Raw genomic sequence first — 15,643 nt, 5'->3', positions numbered from 1 at the left:
ATAAAGCCTCTCTGGGGAAGAAACAAAACATCTCCAATCCTATGTTGATCCAGGTGTCGTCTGCTTTAAATGAGATGCTGTGATGGAAGGACCAGGTTTGACCATCATAATCATTCACCGAGAGGGAGCAATAGAGTCATCGCAGCAAACCCCCATCATAGTGGGGACCTGCATGCGCTTAATGGCAGAGATTGGGGAACTACCCAAAACTATAATACCCAACCTGTCACCCAACACCGTATTGGATGGAAAAAAAAAAATCCATCAGCAGGAACAAAAGATATTTCTTTGTCCAGAGCAAAAATCCATCGACCACAAAAAAAAAAAAATAATCTGTTTATAATAAATTTCTTGAATAAAAAAAAAAAAAAAAAAAAAAGGAGAAAAAAAATCCTATGCACTAACTCCCTAGGAAAAAAACTGCGCTATGTGTTGCAGATGGTGGGTTTGGCCACCAGCAGCGGCCCACTACTTGGGTTTACTTTTAGCTTCAGTTGCACCTAACGCCTTGCCCCGGCAGGTGGCAACTTCAAACCTGTTCATCATGTAGTTTGCTATGTCTTTCAATGAACAGAAGAGAAACTAGGTCATATGATAGAGAGCTGCAATCCTAAATCTTACCTATTACTTCTTGAGGCTCCACATAACGTTCATCAAGCTGTTCTTTAAAGGTCTCTGCCAGGCTCTGTAGGAAGAGGGAAGCGTTGGGAGGAAGAGAGTATGGCACTGCTGTGTACCCGTAAGGTGCCAAGCCAATTTCCAGGGCTGGAGAATCCTGTGGTCCAGGGAATGTCTTTGCTACTACCAGAGCCAATGTCGTGAATACCAATGGTACCAGGAACTGACCCACCACCATCTTCCAGTTCCTCCAGCTGTAGGCAGCACGCTTCATGAAAAGAGCATAAAACTGCTGACACCAGAGGTACATCTATAAAAAAATAAAATATGGATTACTGATTTTATTTAGGTAAATGAAACTGCATAGAAAAGGGCCCAAAAGCAACTTGTCAGGATATAAAAATGGGAGCTGCTTATGTTTAAAGGAACAGGTTAGGAGACTGTCCAACCACCTGACATGAACATACTTGTTTCAGATCAGTGAGTCACTAGCAGGTAGGGATGACAGCTTCGGAACCTTTGCCACCAAACACACATAAGCAAAATCTCTATCCTTACACGTTCCGTTCACAAACACAGTAAATCATGATTACATGGTGGTATGAGAGGATCCTCTTTACCACTTCATTATCCCCATCTTCAAATGTTTTAAACATCTTTCAAGAAGCTAATGCACCTGCACCCTATAATAAGGCCTACCTATAGTTATAGTAAATATCTCCTAAACGTGCACAGTCTGGGAGATATTTACTTTTGCAGCAGCCGGTGATGTCACTGTGCCATCCATTCAGAACTCTGTGGCGCAGCCATAACTCTAGTGCGCAGTAGTGACATCGTGGCCAGAGCAACCCTGAAGGAAGACCGGGTGAAGATGGAAGCTTCTACAGCGGTGACAGCGTACCGCTGAAAGGCTTCGTTTTCAGGCAAGTCTGTCATAATGTGCTAGTGTGTGGTGAATTAAACTGCCCGGGGCCCAGTTTTTTCGGTGCAGTTTGCTACCGTTTTAAGCCTCATGTCTATGGCTATCTTTAAGTTTGGAAAAATAGACCCACACAATCTTAATACATTTGCTTTGGTGGCCAGCTAACAGTTCATGAACCAATAGATTCAACCTTTAAGGAAACTTGTTCTGTGATTATGTATGGAAGCCATAATTGGTGACCTCTCCTTCTGAAAATACATGTTCACTGTCTCAGACCAAGTATGACGGATAGATCGAATTCTGATCCTCCAGATCCCCATACCTGCTTCAGGTCAGTGACTGATATCAGAGACAGCCAATCAGCTATATTTTCAGAATGGGGGTCAGCAATGGCAACCCAATTGTTTTTTTTTTGTTTTTGTTTTTTAGTATTGGGGATTTTTTAGGTTTCCCTAGGTATTTCTATGTTTAAAAAGTACAAGCATGCAACGCTCTTGGTCGCAGAAGCCACACTTGAGGAAAAACAAACAGCACATCCAAAGACAAAAATAAATTGATGTGTTTCATCTGTAGTTCTCCTATAAGATTCAGTGGTTGGCAAGAGACTGTAATAAATAATCTTTGTGAAATACCAAGCAATAGTCTGCATCCACATTTCTTACCCCACTGTTAAGTTTGATGCTGGAGCAGTCTTCAGTAATAAGGGTTCCGCTGTCTTCAGTGCAGTCACTCATGGAGCAAGACTCTTCTGCTGCCCAGTCATTAGTCCTACGCTCATGCTGGTACTGGAGAGCCGGAAGCTGGATTGCCTGTATATCCAGACTGGAGTCCACTAGTTTCCCCACTCTGTATAATGTAATGATAGTTACATTTCAAAGGATATGTTTTTGGATCAGTAATCACACAGTGATAGTAGGGAGAGTAAGCAGAATATCTCACCTCAAAAACACTTCTTCCATGGTGGTAACAGAAGCTCCATAACTAGCAATACCCAATTCACCTCTACGGGTCTCAAGTTCAGAGAAGAGCTGTTCAAACCTAAAAACAGCAAATGGTAATTAAAATACTGATAGATAATACATGAAGGTTGTGTTCTACATAAAAAGCTATTAAAGTGATTGTAAATATTAACTTTTGTAAAATAACAAACATGTCATACTTGCTTGCTCTGTGCAATAAGTTGGCACAGAAGAGCCCCGAACCTCCTCTTCTGTGGTCGCCTGCGGGTGCCGCTTGCTATGGGAGCAGAAATGCAGGCTCAATTGTGAGCCAGGCTGTATGTGTCTATAGACACACATAGCATGGCTCAGCCCTACCCCCACTCTCTGCTCACAGGATTTGAATGACAGCAGCAGCAGCCAATGGCTGCTGCTGCTCTCAGCCAAGCCTGTGAGAGCCTATGAGAGGGAAGAGAAGGGAGAAGAGCTGCTGCAGACGGGACAGTGCTGGATCGGGGATGGACTCAGGTAAGTGTTTAAGGGAGGGCAGTGGGGGAGCTACTATTAAAAGGTTTTTGTACCTTAGTGAAGAGAATGCATTAATGCAGGGTTTCTCAAACTAGGGTTCCTCCAGAGGTTGTTAGGGGTTCCTTGAGCAATGTCTGCCTCTCTGATAAGTTCCCACTGGCACCATTGATCTTTTTTGCTATCTGTAAGGGGTGATTCTACCCAATGACCACAAGTTTAAGGGGCATTCTTCCCACTGACCATCACAATAATGTATTATGAGTTGTAGAGATATTAAGTTTTAGCAGGGGTTCCCTGAGACTGGAAAGTTATTTCAAGGATTCTTCTGTTCTGAAAAGATTGGGAAAGGCTGCATTAAGGTAAAATACCTTTTTGCCTTTAGAATTACTTTAACTCCATATATGCTGTATATGTGATCTTTCAGAAGTTTATCAGCACTAAAGAGAATGGAGAAACCGGTTAAGACTTGTTCACACTATGTGCAATGAACTGCGCTCTTTTGCACAGGGTAAGCGCAGGTCCTTCCAGGGCACATAGAAAACAACCAGCTTGAAATAGCTTTAACTGAACAACAAGTCACATACTGCTATACCACAAAATGTTAAAGTTGACTTGTACTGAAAAGAAAAAAATTGGTCGGCTTGTGGTTGGCTCGTTGCTTTTGCCATTAGGTTTTTCTCCTATTACAGGAACCGATCATGTGATTATCACAGGAGAACAATCTCATTCAGCATTCAGGAAGTAGGAAGTGAGTGGAATCCATGTGCCTGTTTCAGTATGAATGGCAGCAAAAGAATTGTGCCATTAAAACCAAATACATGTATTTTTTTTTGTTTCCAGCAAAGGTGGATTTACACTATATGAGCAAGTTATTGTAACAATGCACTTATATTGTATAATGCAAAATGGTAATTGTGAGTCTCAAATATGTTTAACAAAAGCAAAACTTGTCTAACAAAACAGGAAACCTGATTCCCTCCTTTAGTTGGTCATGCAACATATGCCGAGGCATTGGTTAGACTGGCTCTATTGTAAAGGAGGATTGTTATCCAATAAATGTCAATTGTACCTGTAGGTGTAATACTTAAACTTTTGCTACAAGCCACTTACTGGTTGGTATTCTCCTTGGGTAAGATGTATGACAATTCTGCCCCAGCATTGCTCTCAAGAATGGCGTTGGGCACATAACTGGTAATAAGTTCTGTGATCTCTTCCACCTCACAGTTTGGCTGCTTCACCATCACCATATGGTATCCAGCACCTGTACACAGAATAAGATATTACACTGGGAGAGCCTATTGACACTCACTCAGCACAGTTTATTTAATTATAGCATTAAAAAAAACAAAAAACACATTTGGATATATTCTGAAATCTGATATCAGGTATAATAAAATATAAAAAAAAACATGGCACAACAGAATTATTGCACATTTGAGTGACCAATTTAATATTAGGTTTACTCTCAACTCACCGCTTAGGTTCACTATATTTTATATGTACACAATGGTTTAATACAGGGGTTGACAAATTTGCTTGGAATCTAGGAGTCAGCTTAAAAAGTTAGGAGCCAGGTCCGTGACGACGATCCGGACCTGTCCCTGGCCTGACATGGAGACGAGTGAGGGGAAGATAGCAGCGCTGTCGCCGCCCCCCCCCCCCCCCCCCGTCTCCAAGTCATTGCCCATAGCTCTTAGAGGGACATTTTATTTATTTTTTTTCAAACGACAATTTTTTTTTCAATTGCATTTTAGTGTAAATATGAGATCCGAGGTCTCTCTGACCCCAGATCTGATATTTAAGAGGACCTGTCATGCTTTTTCTATTACAAGGGATTTTTACATTCCTTGTAATAAGAATAAAAGTGACACAACATTTTTTTTAAAAGAACAGTGGAAAAAAAAAAGTTAAAATAAAGCAGAAAAAAAAATAATTTTTAAACGCGCCCTGTCCTGCCCGCATATAAAATCGGTGTTCGAACCACACATAGGAGGTAGCGCCGTGATCGGTAGAGCGAGAGCAATAATTCTACCCCAGACCTCCTCTGTAACTCAAAACGTGCAACCTGTAGAATTTTTTTAAACGTCGCCTATGCAGATTTTAAAGGGTAAAAGTTTGTCGCCATTCCATGAGCGGGTGCAATTTTGAAGCGTGACATGTTGGGTATCAATTTACTCGGCGTAACATTATCTTTCACAATATAAAAAATAATTGGGCTAATTTTACTGTTGTCTTATTTTTTTATTAACTAAATTATTTTTCCCAACAAAAGTGCGCTTGTAAGTCCGCTGCACAAATACGGTGTGACAGACAGTATTGCAACAACCACCATTTTATTCTCTAGGGTGTTAGAATAAAAAATATATATAATGTTTAGGGGGTTCTAAATAAAGGGAAGAAGGCAGGTAATATAATTAATAGAGGCAGAGGAATCTTCATTAACATTGCTGGTTTGTCATACCAACGGCGACCACAAGAGGGCGCCATATTCCATAAGGAATCATAGGACCGCAGAAGGCCTCAAAGCCGCGGCCTAAATTTTCGGCCGTCGGCGGAACGGCCCGACGCGATCACGCTGGGGGGGTCCACAGACACAGGATACCCCCAGCTGTGCTGCCCCAGGCGCGAGGTCGCTATTTCTAGTCGCCAATGCGACCTGGCGACCGGGTTTTGTCGAGCCCTGGTTTAATAGATTAATTTTTTTATGTTTCTTAATAAAATATTTTGTGCATTATGGTGGTACTTTGATTTTAATTTGAGACGTATAGCAGGATTGTTTTTGTAGCGCTAGTAATTTTTTTTAGATGTAATTCTATGTATTGTAGTATGTTGATGTACCTTTTTGTGTAGTCTCCTGTTTTATACAAATGCAGACTTGTATATCCTTAATTTATTTTAAAAGGTTAACATAAACAGGCAGTGCTTAAAAATAAAATGCATCAAGTAAATGTAGCGCTGATTCCTAAAAAGAGCATGCGCTATGCGTTTTTCAAAGTTAAGGTTATATACCTAAATATACCTTATACCTAAATCTGTCTAAATTTGGACTTCGGCATCAGTCTGACTGGACTATGAGATGTTCCGCCTGACCACAGGGGGCACTGTCTCTTCTGGCAGGTATGGAACTATGGTCTGGTTGGGTGCTTAAGTTACTCTCTCTCGGAGCCCGCCCAGTGGGAGTGGCGCTCTTGCTGTGCTTTCTGGGAGAGGGTATTTAAGATGCAGACGTCACATGTTTCGGTGTTCCGGTCCAGAAGGATGTACTGACTTCATGGTCCTGGTCCTCCTGACAAGCCCCCAGGAAGCCTATGGGTTGGGGTGCGGATCCACATTATCTTGATGTCTCGGGGCTGGCTAGCCCAAGGCAAGGAAACTAAAGGAGGATTCTGAGGTGTTTGGGTGCCGTCTCCGGTTTGGGAGAGACCCAGTGACTTTATGCATTCCAGGGAAGGACTCTTCAGAAGACCACGTACAGGTTGGTTTCTTAGTAAGAGCCTGGAAGGGCTGAAGTACCCAAGAGAATCTGGTCTTGTGGATATCCCCAAGCTGGCTGAAAGATCCAGGTATCCCACGAGTGTTCTTGAAGTTTAATTTTCCTACGTGTTCTACAACAACGTCTGTGGCAGAGACTTGTTCCTGAGTTAAGCACCTTGTTGGCTGCTAGGCCTTGTGAGAGAGGGACTGTCCAACTTGAGTGAACATCCAGTTGTGAATGGCTATTCTCTGGATGCAGTCAAAGTAAGCAAGTTCAATATTTGACTTTGACACTAAGAGTACCCGAACTTCCTTTCCAACCCTCTGATCCCAATTTAAGAGACTGTTCATTGTCTACGTATTTGCAAATAAAATCCATTCAAATGGATCTGTTGTCAGTCTCTCGAGTTACTGGGCCATCTACCACGGGACACCCTTAGCCCTTGTACACACGGTCGGACATTCCGACTACCAAATCTGTCGGATTTTGTCCGAAACTTGTGTTGCATACACACAGTCGGACAAAGTTGTTGGAAAATGATCGTACGTAACGTGATGATGTTATTTCGTTACGGCGGGACTACGTTCAGGCTAGTAGCCAATAGCTTTGGTCTAGGAATTTGATCGGAGCATGCGTGGCACTTTGTCCGATCGGAATTCTCTACACACAATCGGACAAAGTCCGATTGGATCATGTTGTTGGAAAGTTTATAGCCCAGCTCTAAAACTTTGTCCGTCGGATATACCGATGGAAACAGTCCAATGGAGCCCACACACACAGATTATCCGACAACACGGTCCAATCGGACATTTTCCGTCGGAATGTCCGACCGTGTGTACAAGGGCTTAGACATGAAGTGAGGAGAAAAGAAGGTAACGGTAAGCCCAAAATCTAACCAGCAGCTCCTTCGGGGGTTAGTGCTACATAAATATTACCAGAGATTTGAAATTTAAAGTATAAGTACCCCCACCTCTCTCTCATCACTGCATAATAGGATACAGAGTGAGGGGTAGTATATACAATATGTTCAACTTTCAAGAAGCTATTGTTAGCACAGGCGGGTTTGCATGCTCCTTTTCCTATCACTACAAGTTCTCTTTAAACAAAAAGGTATATTGACACATCACCGGTGGTCCAGCATGAACCTCTGCTAGCCAATTACACAGGTAAATGATGTGTATTGATGCAATCCTATAAACAAATAGAGAAAATATCTCCCCTTTCTCACCATATTTCCTTTTGAGGAAGAGAGAAGATCCACAGCACTGCAGCTGCCCCTGGGCCAGTATGGCGATTCTGTCTCCCAGCAGATCTGCTTCATCCATGAAGTGTGTCGTAAGGAGGAAAGTGCGGTCATGTTTGTGCTGACGCAAAAGCTCCCATGTGTCCCTGCGAGACGCTGGGTCCATTCCTGAAGTGGGTTCATCCAGCATCACAACCTGTCACAGGATCACATGGCATTACAGATAATGGCAGAGTCACATAAATCTCTCTTTCCCACACAGAGGGTAAAATGGCAAATGCTTCACTAAAGTTCTTACGCTGTCTTTTTCAGAATCAACCGTATTAAACAAGTTTGAGAATATAAAAAATGTTATGGTCATGGGCCTTGGTATTTAAAGAGTTCTTAATTCTTAAGTGCAGTACCACGTTATATCAAAAGAAATTCAATTTTGGACTTTACTGGTACACATAGGGCAAACACATAGATTAGTATAACAATACCAAAAATTTATTACAAACATAAAATAAAATTCCACATTCCGATCCCGTAGAACTGGCATTTTCAACCAGAGATGGCTACTCAATTTATGCCATGTGCATAGTTTGATGCAACTAAGGACATACTAGAAATTGAGTAGCCTACTCTGGTTGAAATTGTCAGTTCTACGGGATCAGAATGTGTTTTGATATTTGTAATAAACTTCATGGTATTTTTATACTATCTACAAGTTTGCCTCTTTGTACCAGTAAAATCCAAAATTGAATTTCCTTAAATAGATTATATTCTAGGGATGTGATTCATCATTCACAGCCATGTATAATAATAAATGCAGTAACACATTATTAACTTGTTTTGAGTCAAATACTTTTTTTGAGGTTTTACAATGTAGAAACAAATAGGACCCTTCTTATATCATTTCATTCCCCTCCCCCCTTACATTTTAAGTACTACAAACACAGACATTAATCTTGAATAGAGATGAGCTTAAGCGTGTTCGAAAGCACTTCCAAACTCACGTGGCTGAGCCTGCCAGGAAGCCGTCACCTGCAATGGGTCAATCACCTGGGGCAGGGGCATTCATGCCCCACACATACTGTACAAGGCCCCCTTGTATGAATTTCTAACAGTGTATGTGTTTTTTTTTGCTTGCTAAAATTCATTCTTTTCAAAATCCAAAGCAAATTTTGATGCATTTTTAGACGAAAGTCATCAACTCAGTCATCGAAGATGCTGAGAATTTTTGTATAAAATGTTCCTATAAAAATCTACTAGTGTCTGGCCAGTGTAAGATATAGTCCAGTAGGACCTTCCTGCTTTATGAATCATCTTCTCTATGAAAATGTCACTTAAAATATTTGAAAGAAATAATAAAAAAAAGGTTAATAAAGGCATGACATGTAAATATATTAACACTTGCTATGAACTATACATAGCTTTGCAACAAAATATTATTTTTATGCTGACTTTGCATCTTTTAGAACACTGCCAGTAAACCAATTGAAACACTCCCTTAAACTCCACACACCCCTAATGACTTTGATACCTTGGATCCTCCTATTAAGGCGATGCCTATGGAGAGCTTGCGGCATGTACCCCCAGACAGCTGGGTACTCAAAGCTGAGCGTTTCTCTTCAATCCTTAGGATTTGCAGGATCTTATTAACCTCCTCCGGACAACGCCAGCGTGGACATCCTTTTAACTGTAAGAGTACAGAGAGAAGTCAGAGACTTTGCGCTGTGAAGATTAATTGATTAATTAAATACTATTCTTCTTACTGGATCACAGAGATGCACAACGCCTGAACTACAAACAGTGCATTCATGCTTAAGCTCGGGGTTGCCAACTGGCAGAAAAACTATATTGATTCTTGTTGGTCAATACTGTTATAAATACTTCTAAGACACTGTTTCCAGAGTATTCTAGGCTTTCTAAAACAGAAATGTCAAATGAGGCATCTAGCATCTAAATGACAGAAAGAAGGGCTTAGTACCCAGAAGGGGCTTGACTTGTATCAAAGATGAGGACCAGCGTACAGTATGGGTCAGGATCCAAAGAGTTCCACTGGAAGTTTTGATGGATAGGAAGGTACCTGCAGGCATGTCAGCACTTTTGTTTAAGCCCACCATAGATGGATTGAATCTTATAGCCGCCAGCAGTGATTATAGTGTTCTGCCAGAAGGGAAGGCTTCCTATCAGCAGAACACAATAGCTCTGCGGGAGGGATTCACCCATCAACATTGACTGTTTTGACAGGGGAAAATCAAGCAATTTTCTTTCCTGCAACCCATGGCTGCAGGGAAAGAAAATTGCTTAACATTTGGCCCGTCTTATAGGTTAGACCAGGGATATGCAATTAATAGACCTCCAGCTGTTGAAAACCTACAAGCCCCATCATGCCTCTGCCTCTGGGTTGTCATGCTTGTGGCTGTCAGAGTCTTGCTATGTCTCCTGGGATTTGTAATTCTGCAACAGCTAGAGGTCTGCTAATTGCATATCCCTGGCTTAGACCAATGCTCACATCAAATCAAATATATTGCAACAATCTAATTTGAACTAAAACTTGTCTAGAGAGAAATTCAAGCTTTCATTTCTGACTTTCTTTTAAAAATGCTAGCTGGCTCTTACACTAAGTGAATGCAAAATTACCTCCCAAGTTACAAGCAGTCCTCTTCTCCTTTAATTTAATGCTTACTTTTAACATTCAAGAAAGTTTTTTTGAGTCTGCAATACATCTAACAAATACAATGTATGAAATTATATTACATATGGAAGCCATATGTAATATAATATATATTACACTTCCCATATAATATATAGGAAGTACAGTGGTGTGAAAAAGTGTTTGCCCCCTTCCTCATTTCCTGTTCCTTTGCATGTTTGTCACACTTAAGTGTTTCGGAACATCAAACCAATTTAAACAATAGTCAAGGACAACACAAGTAAACACAAAATGCAATTTGTAAATGAAGGTGTTTATTATTAAAGGTGAAAAAAAATCCAAACCATCATGGCCCTGTGTGAAAAAGTGATTGCCCCCTAAACCTAATAACTGGTTGGGCCACCCTTAGCAGCAACAACTGCAACCAAGCGTTTGCGATAACGTGCAATGAGGCTTTTACAGCGTCCTGGAGGAATTTTGGCCCACTCATCTTTGCAGAATTGTCCTAATTCAGTTACATTAGAGGGTTTTCGAGCATGAACGGCCTTTTTAAGGTCATACCACAACATCTCAATAGGATTCAGGTCAGGACTTTGGCTAGGCCACTCCAAAGTCTTCATTTTGTTTTTCTTCAGCCATTCGGTGGTGGACTTGCTGGTGTGTTTAGGATCATTGTCCTGCTGCAGAACCCAAGTTCGTTTCAGCTTGAGTACACGAACAGATGGTCGGACATTCTCCTTCAGGATCTCTTGGTAGACAGCAGAATTCATAGTTCCTTTTATCACGGCAAGTCTTCCAGGTCCTGAAGCAGCAAAACAGCCCCAGACCATCACACTACCACCACCATATTTTACGGTTGGTATAATGTTCTTTTTATGAAATGCAGTGTTCCTTCTACGCCAGATATACTTGGACACACACCCTGCAAAGAGTTCCACTTTTGTCTCATCAGTCCACAGAATGTTGTCCCAAAAGTCTTGGGGATCATCAAGATGTGTTGTGAAGAAATTGAGACGAGCTTTGATGTTCTTTTTGCTCAGCAGTGGTTTTCTCCTTGGAACTCTGCCATGCAGGCCATTTTTGCAAAGTCTTTTCCTGATGGTGGAGGCATGAACGCTGACCTTAACTGAGGCAAGTGAGGCCTGCAGTTCCTTGGACGTTGTTGTGGGGTCTTTTGTGACCTCTTGGATGAGTCGTCGCTGCGCTCTTGGGGTAATTTTGGGCGGCCGGCCACTCCTGGGAAGGTTCACCACTGTTCCATGTCTTCGCCATTTGTGGATAATGGCTCTCACTGTGGTTCGCTGGATTCCCAAAGCTTTGGAAATGGCTTTATAACCCTTTCCAGACTGATAGATCTCAATTACTTTCTTTCTCAATTGTTCCTGAATTTCTTTGGGTCTCGGCATGATGTGTAGCTTTTAAGGATCTTCTGGTGGACCTTACTGTGTCAAGCAGCTCCTATTTAAGTGATGCCTTGATTGTGAACAGGTGTGGCAATAATCAGGCCTGGGTGTGGCTAGAGAAATTGAACTCAGGTGTGGACAACCACAGTTATAGTATGTTTTAACAAGGGGGGCAATCACTTTTTCACACAGGGCCATGATGGTTTGGATTTTTTTTCACCTTTAATAATAAACACCTTCATTTACAAATTGCATTTTGTGTTTACTTGTGTTGTCCTTGACTATTGTTTAAATTGGTTTGATGTTCCGAAACACTTAAGTGTGACAAACATGCAAAGGAACAGGAAATGAGGAAGGGGGCAAACACTTTTTCACACCACTGTATGTCTCTAATTTTATATACACGTGACTAAACTGTATATGAAATATAATAAAATGCTGGCTGATGTGTTGCATCTATGTGCTTCCTACAAATATATAAATGTGCACACACCCTAGTGCGGTAGAACCATGGTACACTAGTTTTGGTGGCCACAGTACACCAACCCATGGGTCTCCAGTATCTAGGTCCTAGATTCTAGCCCTAGATTCTAGGATATTAGAAAAAAACACTATACTAGTTGACCCTTACTGCTGCATAGAAATAAAGGTGTTCCTCCACAGTAAGTCCCTGAAACAGCACATCATGTTGCGGACAAAGCCCCAGATTACGCCTGATGAGAGAGGTGTCTTTTGAAATCTCATAGCCACCAATGTAACATTCACCAGATGATGGGGGTAAAAGGCCTAAAAAAGGGGGCAAAAACAGTGAATCAAGTTAGCATGTCAATTATAAATTGCTACTAGACATGAATGGAAACACAGGTCATTAACCTCTGCTTACCTGTCATCATAGACAATGTAGTGCTCTTTCCTGCTCCATTGTGTCCCAGTAACACAGTTATCTGTCCCTCATACATGTTAAGTGTGAGATTCCACACAGCCACACGCTTCTTACCATTCACACGAAATGCCTGACAGATAAAAATAAATGACAGGGTTACTTTGAAAGTATTTTACTATACACTTGTTTCATGCATAGTGGTGTGAAAAAGTGTTTGCCCCCTTCCTCATTTCCTGTTCCTTTGCATGTTTGTCAAACTTAAGTGTTTCGGAACATCAAACCAATTTAAACAATAGTCAAGGACAACACAAGTAAACACAAAATGCAATTTGTAAATGAAGGTGTTTATTATTAAAGGTGAAAAAAAATCCAAACCATCATGGCCCTGTGTGAAAAAGTGATTGCCCCCCTTGTTAAAACATACTATAACTGTGGTTGTCCACACCTGAGTTCAATTTCTCTAGCCACACCCAGGCCTGATTATTGCCACACCTGTTCACAATCAAGGCATCACTTAAATAGGAGCTGCTTGACACAGTAAGGTCCACCAGAAGATCCTTAAAAGCTACACATCATGCCGAGACCCAAAGAAATTCAGGAACAATTGAGAAAGAAAGTAATTGAGATCCATCAGTCTGGAAAGGGTTATAAAGCCATTTCCAAAGCTTTGGGAATCCAGCGAACCACAGTGAGAGCCATTATCCACAAATGGCGAAGACATGGAACAGTGGTGAACCTTCCCAGGAGTGGCCGGCCGCCCAAAATTACCCCAAGAGCGCAGCGACGACTCATCCAAGAGGTCACAAAAGACCCCACAACAACGTCCAAGGAACTGCAGGCCTCACTTGCCTCAGTTAAGGTCAGCGTTCATGCCTCCACCATCAGGAAAAGACTGGGCAAAAATGGCCTGCATGGCAGAGTTCCAAGGAGAAAACCACTGCTGAGCAAAAAGAACATCAAAGCTCGTCTCAATTTCTCCACAACACATCTTGATGATCCCCAAGACTTTTGGGACAACATTCTGTGGACCGATGAGACAAAAGTGGAACTCTTTGGAAGGTGTGTGTCCAAGTATATCTGGCGTAGAAGGAACACTGCATTTCATAAAAAGAACATTATACCAACAGTAAAATATGGTGGTGGTAGTGTGATGGTCTGGGGCTGTTTTGCTGCTTCAGGACCTGGAAGACTTGCCGTGATAAAAGGAACTATGAATTCTGCTGTCTACCAAGAGATCCTGAAGGAGAATGTCCGACCATCTGTTCGTGTACTCAAGCTGAAACGAACTTGGGTTCTGCAGCAGGACAATGATCCTAAACACACCAGCAAGTCCACCACCGAATGGCTGAAGAAAAACAAAATGAAGACTTTGGAGTGGCCTAGCCAAAGTCCTGACCTGAATCCTATTGAGATGTTGTGGTATGACCTTAAAAAGGCCGTTCATGCTCGAAAACCCTCTAATGTAACTGAATTAGGACAATTCTGCAAAGATGAGTGGGCCAAAATTCCTCCAGGACGCTGTAAAAGCCTCATTGCACATTATCGCAAACGCTTGGTTGCAGTTGTTGCTGCTAAGGGTGGCCCAACCAGTTATTAGGTTTAGGGGGCAATCACTTTTTCACACAGGGCCATGATGGTTTGGATTTTTTTTCACCTTTAATAATAAACACCTTCATTTACAAATTGCATTTTGTGTTTACTTGTGTTGTCCTTGACTATTGTTTAAATTGGTTTGATGTTCCGAAACACTTAAGTGTGACAAACATGCAAAGGAACAGGAAATGAGGAAGGGGGCAAACACTTTTTCACACCACTGTAAGTGACTCTCAGATAGTGGTATTTTAGGAAGATCCAGGTTGGTTGCTCCCTTCCTGTTTGCATACAGACTATGAAGGCAGATAAGAATTCTGCTCTTCCCTCAAGTTAAAGACGAGAGATGGCTCTGTGTTTGGAAAATGAAATGTGCTCAGGCCATCTTTCCATCTTCAAATCAAGGACTGGGGATGTGTAGCAATGGGGACGATTTACTAAAACTGGCGAGTGAAAAATATGGTGCAGCCGTGTATGGTAGCCAATCAGCTTTGAACTTTAGCTTGGTTTCTGTGCAGAGCTGCTCCAGATTTTGCACTCCCCAGTTTTAGTAAATCAACCCCAATATGTCATCAGAAGCCATGCAAGAAACAGCAAAGGCCAGCATAGGCTGCATCTTGGAAAAACTGCTGAAATGATTTCAGAGCCAGTGACTCATTCACATGTGCGTTTACCATTTAAACATATATGATTCCCAAGAATATGTCATAATCCAATGTTGGTTTAATTTCTTATAAATGCATCTTTAGATATTTGTAGAATACTTGTGGATACTTGTGGAGCTTATAATTTAAAGGGAAGGTCATTCAAGTACAGTTTTTAGGTGGAGATGGGATAGACTTCCCTGAATAAATGAGTTTCAAGGATCGCCTACAAGTGGACAGGGTGGGAGCTTACCGGACATACTGGGGGTAGGTAGTTCAGAGGATGGGAGAGGTTCTGGAAAAGTTCTGGGAGGCAAGATTCTGCACATGAGGTTGGTAATGTAGCTAAGGACAATGTTTTGGATGGCTTTGTATGTTATGGTTAGTATTTTGAATTTTATACGTTGGGCTAGTGGAAGCCAGTGTAGGGATTGGCAGCAGTAAGGTCCCTTTCACACTGGGGCGGTGCGGGCGTCAGCAGTAAAGCACCGCTATTTCTAAGGGCACTTTACCATCGTTTTAACGGCGGTATGCGGCCGCTAGCGGGGCGGTTTTAACCCCCGCTAGCGGCCGAAAAAGGGGTAAAACCGTGCTGCCCCATTGATTGCAATGGGTAGGAGCAGTTTAGGAGCGGTGAATACACTGCTCCAAACATGCGGCTAGCAGGACTTTTTTCACCGTCCTGTCAGCGCACCGCTCCAGTGTGAAAGCCCTCCGGCTTTCACACTGGAGTGAAAGGGGCCGGTTTTTTCAGGCGC

At 41.9% G+C, this 15,643-nt stretch overlaps 1 protein-coding gene across 3 annotated transcripts in view; it reads right to left on the bottom strand.

Moving 5' to 3' along the window:
- Positions 1-15,643, bottom strand: part of ABCA3 (ATP binding cassette subfamily A member 3) — a 95,153-nt gene that overhangs the window by 21,083 nt on the left and 58,427 nt on the right. For all 3 annotated transcript variants that reach the window (XM_077449232.1, XM_077449231.1, XM_077449233.1), the window contains 8 exons: positions 12,652-12,781; positions 12,400-12,554; positions 9,250-9,405; positions 7,710-7,920; positions 4,117-4,267; positions 2,480-2,578; positions 2,203-2,386; positions 622-928 (listed from right to left, as the gene is read on the bottom strand). In XM_077449232.1, the coding sequence (XP_077305358.1) occupies positions 622-928; positions 2,203-2,386; positions 2,480-2,578; positions 4,117-4,267; positions 7,710-7,920; positions 9,250-9,405; positions 12,400-12,554; positions 12,652-12,781 (1,393 nt within the window). The remainder of the gene's footprint in view (positions 1-621; positions 929-2,202; positions 2,387-2,479; positions 2,579-4,116; positions 4,268-7,709; positions 7,921-9,249; positions 9,406-12,399; positions 12,555-12,651; positions 12,782-15,643) is intronic.

The sequence above is a fragment of the Lithobates pipiens genome, unplaced genomic scaffold, assembly GCF_037356315.1.
Source record: "Lithobates pipiens isolate NorthernLeopardFrog02 unplaced genomic scaffold, aLitPip1_a1.2 Scaffold_22, whole genome shotgun sequence".
In the NCBI taxonomy this organism is placed as follows: Eukaryota; Metazoa; Chordata; class Amphibia; order Anura; family Ranidae; genus Lithobates; species Lithobates pipiens.
This window is presented reverse-complemented; position numbering and strand designations above follow the sequence as displayed.